The sequence below is a fragment of the Mastomys coucha genome, unplaced genomic scaffold (genome assembly GCF_008632895.1).
Source record: "Mastomys coucha isolate ucsf_1 unplaced genomic scaffold, UCSF_Mcou_1 pScaffold22, whole genome shotgun sequence".
Lineage (NCBI taxonomy): Eukaryota > Metazoa > Chordata > Mammalia > Rodentia > Muridae > Mastomys > Mastomys coucha.
Window position 1 is genome coordinate 137746065 of NW_022196905.1, and position 7674 is coordinate 137753738.

Genomic DNA, 7674 nt, shown 5'->3' on the forward strand with positions numbered 1-7674 from the left:
CAGGGTAGCAGGATCCCTAATCTGTACTCAGGTACAGACTCCTAGGCACCCTCTATTGGCCACGCTCACCGTAATGGGTTTCTTGGTTGGCCCTGCCTCCCCAGTCACATTATCGACTTCCTCCCTCCCTAGTTCCACACTCCGCCCACAGGTCTTACCCATCTACCAGGTATCTGTTTTGGGGGATCCCGCCCCTCTTCTGTCAGTCTCCAAGACCCCTAGTCTCTGGCTACTCCTATGCAACGCCCTTCTCCGCTAGGTACTTCTCTCAGGCCTCTCCTCACTGTGCTCCTCCCAGTAGCCTCGCTGAATTACGTCCCTGCTCTTCCCTGAGGCCCCGCCCCTCCAGGGCCCCGCCTCCGTCTCACCCTCGTGCCCCACCCGCAGCCATCCTCCTAGCACACCTGAAGTTGACCCCTGGCGAGTTGCGGCAAGTGCTCATGAGCATGGAGCCCCGGCGCCTGGAGCCTGCTCATCTGGCGCAGCTGCTGCTCTTCGCTCCGGATGCCGACGAGGAACAACGATACCAGGCTTTCCGCGAGGCTCCGGGTCGACTCAGTGAGCCGGACCAGTTCGTCCTGCAGGTGCTAAGACCGGCTCCGGCCCCCACACCATGGCTATGGCGCCTTCGCCTGGGCTCCCTCTACAGTCAGAAGTTGCCTTCTGTCCCAGGTCCCTTGAAGACTGCCCCTGGCTTCTGAATCCCAATTTAACTCCTTTGATTTCTCACTTGAGGTCAAGGCAGACGCGATGAGACTGTTCCCAGGGTCGTGCTAATTTTTCCTAAGGGGTACCTTGTTCATCTGTCAGAGGACTCACTCCCCAGGCTGGGCAAAAGGTCCCGGTTGGGAATGGATGAATCCTGGCCGCTGACTTTCCTGCAGATGCTGTCGGTTCCTGAATATAAGACCCGCCTGCGCAGTCTACACTTCCAGGCCACCTTGCAAGAGAAGACAGAGGAGATACGAGGCAGCCTCGAGTGCCTGCGACAGGCGTCTCTGGAGCTCAAAAACAGCCGGAAACTCGCCAAGATCCTGGAGGTCAAGCTGCTTCCCATCCCTGTTTATTTAATCTGATCTTTTGTTGTCTTATGGGGCTCCCAGCCATGAGACCAAAACCTACACATGGGGCGAGGGGTGCGGGATAAGCATCTGGACCGGATCACCCTACCTTTCTCCCCACAGTTTGTGTTGGCCATGGGCAACTATCTCAACGATGGACAGCCCAAGACCAACAAGACCACTGGCTTCAAGATTAACTTCCTGACAGAGGTGAGGGCCAGGCAGCCGCCTGCTCTAGCTACCAGACATGGAGGCTGAGCCAAGTGTGGTGGCATAGACCTATAATCTCATCATTTAGAAGGTCGAGGCAAGAGAATCAGGAGTTCTAGTCTAACACGGGATAAATAATATCCTGGCTCACACAACAACAACAAAAAATGTTCTAACTGGAGAAGAAAACATCACGTCACAAAGTTCTTCCCCTGGGTGGGGGCGGAACTGGCTGCACATAGGCCCAGATGTGACTTACCAAAGGGTAGAGGTTTACAAGGTTGCTTCTCCAGCCCAGCTCCAGGATCTAGAAAAGGAGAGTGAGGAGAGAATGTGGAAAGAGTATATCACAGGCTAAGAATTCTGGGAATACAGAAAAACCTGGTGTCATGAGACCAGAAGTCTGGTGGGGGGCTTTAAGAAGCTTATGTGCTGGGCATCCCTTGCAGCTAAACTCCACCAAGACAGTGGATGGGAAGTCCACCTTTCTGCACATCCTTGCCAAATCGCTAAGCCAGCACTTCCCTGAGCTCCTGGGCTTTGCCCAAGACCTGCCCACTGTGCCCCTGGCTGCCAAAGGTAGGCTGGGTGCACGGGTGAGGGAGGCAGATGCATGCTGCCCTGAGCTGGAGATGCAGCCCCCATAAGACTTTGCTTCTTTCCTTACATGCAGTGAACCAGCGAGCCCTGACTGGTGACCTGGCTGACCTCCACGACACCGTCAGTGAGATTCAGGTGGCCTGCCAGAGCATGGCCCCCTCCAGTGAGGACAGGTTTGCTGTGGTCATGGCTGTATCCTCTAATCAGCCTGTTCCAGCATGAGCCTGGACTCTGGGTAAAGCTGACTATGGCTCTGGTGGTCAGTGTAGATCCTTGCAGACACTCCAGGCAGAAGCTGTTGTGTGCCCAGGGATGCTGGGAGAGGTGCCATCCTACATTATTTAGAATCCAGGTGCTTGTGCAAAGCTGAGAACTGAGGATGGACTCTTTTCTGTGTGTATGATACTGGGGATTGAACTGTATAGGCACATGTTCTACTGCTGAGCCATGCTGCCAACCCATCACTGGAGGATTGTAGGATAGTAGCCATGCCTTGTCCTCAGCTCCTGTGGGTTCCTAGGTGAGAGCTCCGCCACTGAGATAGCTTCTCACTAGGTGATTCTAGGCAGACACTGAACTATACTCCCAGGACCTCACTGGGGATTCAAGGCTGAGGCTTTAACACTGAGCTACGTATGCCGATATATATATATATATATATATATATATATTCAGGGCAATGAACTTGCAAGGCAAGAACTCTGCCGCTGAGGTATACACCAAGTTCCTCCCCTCTCTAGGTTGCCCAGGCTGGCCCCAAACTCACTCTATAGCTCAGGCAGGTCTTGAAATGACAGTTCTCTGGCCTCATTCTCCCCAGCATCTAGGATGACAGGTCTCTGCTAACAGGCCCATCCATAGCTCCCAAAGTCACTGACATGTTGTCAAGTATCTGTCCTTAAGAATGATGGAGCCCAGATTTAAGTCACAAGACACAGGAGAAGCCTGGCTAGTCAGGCTCTGTAAGCTGAAAGCAAGGTGAGAGAGGTGTTAGGGAGACTGAATCTAGAGCCTTCTGCATGCTAAATAATTGCTCTCCACTTCTGTACACCTTGAATCAGGGCCACTGAATTTTTTTTCCCCAAGAGTTACTTACAGTGTGCCAGATACTGTCTTAAATCTTGGAGGTCCATAGAGAGGACAAGCTTACTCTTGGAGGTCAGAAACAATGAACATTTGAACTGTTTTAGTTAATAACAAAAAGGAGGTAATTAAGAAAAAGGAGCTGGGCAGTGGTGGCACACGCCTTTAATCCCAGCTCTTGGAGGCAGAGGCAGGCGGATTTCTGAGTTGGAAGCCGGCATGGTCTACAGAGTGAGCTCCAGGACAGCCAGGGCTATACAGAGAAACCCTGTCTCAAAAAACAAAAACAAAAAACAAACAAACAAAAAAGAAATCTTGTGTCAAACACATAAACCAAAGCGTCAGACAGACAGGGTCAGTTCAAGTGAATGGTCTGAGAAGTGGCCAGTGAGCCCCACAAGGCTGAGACCTTGCATCCCAGCACCCTGGATGCTGAGGCAAGAGGATCCGGAGTTAAAGGCCAGCCTGGGCTACATAATAAGGGTCAAGAAACTACTAAGCCGAATCCAAAGAGGAGAACATCCCCTTGTGGAGAGAGGATAGAAGTCTGAAGCTATTCAGAGTGTACATTAGTTATGCATGAAGTTAAGGACTGGTGTCCTGGAGCCTGTGACAGGAGTGGGGATGGGGCTGGAAAGATGTGGGATTAGGGGGTAGGGAGGTGGGGGAAAGGCAGGGAGGGGGGTTGGTGTGAGTGAGGGTTCTAGCATGGTTCCCTGCCTGCAGAAAGGAAGATTCCTTCATAGCAGAGAAGGAATGGAGAAGCTAGGGCTATCTGGGTTCACAGTCCAGCCAAGGAGGGTAAAGCACCCAGGGGCTATCTCCTTGACCAAGGTCCTGTAGTCCTTTCTGGAAACAGCGCAGCCAGCTCTGCGAGCCTTGGATGGTCTGCAACGAGAGGCCATGGAAGAGCTAGGGAAGGCACTGGCCTTCTTCGGAGAGGACTCCAAGGCCACTACCTCAGAGGCCTTCTTTGGCATCTTTTCAGAATTCATGAGCAAATTTGAGGTGAGCCAGGGTGGAGGCTGGAGAGGCCCCTGAAGGGAGGTGGGGCCCGGAAAGGATGCTAGTGGATGGCACATTTCCTGTCTCTGGTGGGATGCATCCAACCACCTCAGCACCAGCCATCTGGGTGCAAGGAATGGGCAGGAAGAGTTGCCAGCAATGCTGGGCCCACTAATCACCCCTTCCTATCTCCAGAGGGCCCTCAGCGACCTGCAGGCAGGGGATGGCCCACGCAGCTCAGGGATGGTGTCACCCCTGGCCTGGTGATAGCTGCCACCAAACATCTTCTGCAGCCTGAGCATGGAGACCAATGCTGGAGGCTGCACCCCAGAGGAACGTCACAGGGTCCAGGGTACTTGATCATGCATCTTGGCTGCAGGAAGGGCTTGGGTGTGATGGGGGCTGCAGCCATGTGTCTCCAGCTACCTCAGCTGCCGAGTTCCGCCTGGCCCTCTTTTGCCCATCCTCCTTGGTCTCCCAGAAGGCCTCCCTGACTTCCAGTGGCCACTCTCCCCTCTGCCTCAATGCTCACAATGGTGAATAAAATGCTGCTGTGTGTCAGGGAATGTCCCACCTGAGGGTGGACTGCAGAGTGGATGCTGGCTCAGTAGGAGCATGGGACAGGAGGGAGGACAGATTTCTATATGGAGAGGGACTGGAGGAGGAAGAGATGTTATCACACCACTGAATCTAGGTTTACTTTTCTTTTATGGTTTTATTCTATTTTTGAGTGACAGGGTCTCGTGTCGCTCAGGCTGGCCTCAAGCTCACTATGTCAAGGATAGCCTTGAACTTCTGATCTTCCTGTCTCTACCTCTCAAGTGTTAGGATTATAGGCATGGGGCCACCATGCTCCATGTACTCTTCTTCCTCTTCCTCCTCCCCCTCCTTTTCTTCCCCTCTTCTTCTTTCCCTCCTCCTGTTCCTCCTCTTCTTCTCTTCCCCCTCCTCTTCCTCTTCTCCCTGCTCCCCTTTCTTGTAAGGTTTCAGTATATAAAAGACTGTCCTTTCAGTTCACTATGTAGCCCAAGCTGGCCTCCAGCTCACCTCTATACTTCTGCCTAGGTCTCCCTAGTGTTGGCATTATGGTACTAAGGGAATGAACCAAGGGCCTTAAGCATACTAGGTAAGTACTCTGCCACTGAGCCACACTGACAGCCTCATGTATACCTTTTGAGACACGTCTTAGTTGTTCAGGGTGACCTTGAACTTACTCTGTAGCCCAGGTAGGCTTTGAACTTTTAAGTCTTCTTCTACCCTAGCCTCCATAATAGCTAGAATGCCAGGTTTGCACTTCTCAGCTCAGCCAAAATTGAGAGATTTTTGGTTTTTAATTTGTGTGGAGGTGGCAGGAGAGGGGTGTGCAGAGAGCATGTGGAGCTCAGAGGACAACTTACAGAGTTGGCACTCTCCTTCCACCACGTGGGTCCTGAATATTGAACTCAGGTCTTCAGGCTTGGCAGCAAGCATCCTTACCCACTGAACCATCATGGTGACCTTAACAATTGAGGTTTTAGTCGTAACAGCTCGGGATGTTGGAAGTAGAATGGGGATCCTGAAGGTTAGGGGGAAAGGGCTGGATGGGGGCAGTGACACCAGTTTGGTGACCCGATGCAGAGCTCCTCTCCTGGATAGTGATGACATTCCTTGGAACAGGTTATGTGAGCAGGGCAGGTTCGAGGCAGGTGACATGATCTGGAACATATGGGATCCCCAAGGGTGCATTGTGTAAGCGTGGGATAGAGATGCTAGTTTTCTGGAGCCTGCATGGCTGGGAAGGTGAGCAAAATTCCAGTACTTGTGTTCACTGCTCAGAGCCCCAGATTCCTGCAATAAGATGCAATAAGCGCACACACACACACACACATACACACACACACACACACACATGTACACCCCCCATAGACATATACACACATGCACACACACACACCCCTATTGTGTGTGCACAAGTGTGTGCTGCAGTGTGGAAGTTAGAAGACAATGTTTGGTCTTGGATACAAGTGCCTTTCTCTGAGGAGCCAGCCATCTTGCTGGCTGTTTTAAAATGTTTAAATTAAACCTATTTTATATTGATGACATTCACATCCCCAGCCCTGTGGTCGCTAGGTAAGTGTTCAACCGCTATGCTACACCTTTAGCCCTTGTTATCATCTTGAGGCAGTGTTTTCTGTAGCTTAGGCTGGCCTTGAACTCAGAATCCTCTTGCCTCTACCCCTAATCGCTGGGATTATAGCCATGTACCACAAAGCCCATTTTGACTTTTATTTTAATTTATATCATTATTTTATAGTGACAGGGTCTCTCTGTAGCTTAAGCTAGCCTCAAACTCATGGAAATCCTCCTGCTTCAGCCTCCTGCAGGCTGGGATTAGAAAGCATGAACTACTAATCCTAGCTCTTCATTTGACTTTTTCCTAGGAATAATATGAATGGGATTTTATTTTGTATCTTCAATTTTTTTCTTTTTGTATCTTGTATTTTAAAAAAAAATAGCTATATGTGTATATGTACATCCATGGGTGGGTTCATCCATATGAGTTTGGTGTCTTTGGAGGCCAGAAGAGAGACTCAAATGCCCTGGAATGGGAGTGACAGGTGCGTGTAAGCTAGGTACTCCTAACCACTGAGCCATCTCTCTGTACCCTCAGATTTGTTTTAAAAAGATTTATTTATTTTATGTGAGTACATCACTGTCTTTAGACACACCAGAAGAGGGCATCAGATCTCATTATGGATGGTTGTGAGCCACCATGTGGTTGCTGGGAATTGAACTCAGGACCTCTGGAAAAGCGGTCAGTGCTCTTAACCGCTGAGCCATCTCTCCAGCCCAGCCTTGGATTTTTTTTTTCTCCCATAAAAATCAAATAGTCATTGTTGTTGATGGACAAGACTTGGAACCCTTTGTTTCTTCTCTTTTCTTTTCCTCTCTTTTAGATTGAATCTTATGTAGACCAGGACACTCCTAGACTCTGTGTAAATGACCTTGAACTGATCCCCCTGCCTCCACCTCCTCTGTGCTGGGATTACAGGCATGCACCACTACAACTGATTTACACAGTGCTGGGGTGGGACCCAGGGCTTCATCCATGCTAGGCAAGCACTCTACCCACTGAGCACATCCCCAGCCCACACTTGGTATTCCAGAGTCTTCCACAGTCCTGGTCTTGGAGCAGGTGCTCTTCCCTTGTACCTTCCTTATGCCCATCCATCCCGTAAAAACATTCGAACCAAGATGTACGTGTCAAGGAGGAGCCTGCTTAGTCAGCTCCCGCTACTTCACAGCAGCCCAACGTGTACACAGTACCTGGTACATGCGTCCCAGGAGAAGAGTGTCACACAACTCCTGTTAGGGCGCGCTAGAGAGGGGCTCGGTTATTCAGAACACTGGCTACTCCTCCAGAGGACCAGAGTTCAATTCCCAGCACTCATATGGAGGCTCACAACTATGTCATCTCCAGTTTCAGGCACTATGATGCCCTCTTCTGGTCTCCACAGGCACTGCACACATGTGGTGCATAGGCATATAGGTAAAACACCCATATGCATGTAAAATCTTTTTTTTTTTTTTGTAAGAAATAATCCCTGTTTGGGGGTGGGGGGTGCTGGGGAAATGGTTCGGCTTAGAGTACTTGTTCTTGCGCAGAACTGGGTTTTCAATCTCACTACCACATGGTGGCTCACTAACTCAGGTTGGTGTTGTGTTTGGTGAGTAT

The 7674-nt window shown here is 50.6% G+C and overlaps 1 protein-coding gene across 2 annotated transcripts in view; it reads left to right on the top strand.

Moving 5' to 3' along the window:
* The window catches only part of Grid2ip (Grid2 interacting protein), a 28367-nt gene extending 23811 nt beyond the window's left edge, over nucleotides 1-4556 (top strand). Inside the window, exons 15-21 of one of the 2 annotated variants that reach the window (XM_031338633.1) lie at nucleotides 388-584; nucleotides 885-1040; nucleotides 1185-1271; nucleotides 1721-1850; nucleotides 1945-2063; nucleotides 3798-3962; nucleotides 4155-4556. In XM_031338633.1, coding sequence (XP_031194493.1) covers nucleotides 388-584; nucleotides 885-1040; nucleotides 1185-1271; nucleotides 1721-1850; nucleotides 1945-2063; nucleotides 3798-3962; nucleotides 4155-4226 — 926 coding nt within the window. In that variant the 3' untranslated portion in view covers nucleotides 4227-4556. The remainder of the gene's footprint in view (nucleotides 1-387; nucleotides 585-884; nucleotides 1041-1184; nucleotides 1272-1720; nucleotides 1851-1944; nucleotides 2064-3797; nucleotides 3963-4154) is intronic. The other variant, XM_031338634.1, reaches the window with a different exon arrangement.
* The last annotated feature ends 3118 nt before the right edge of the window (nucleotides 4557-7674 follow it).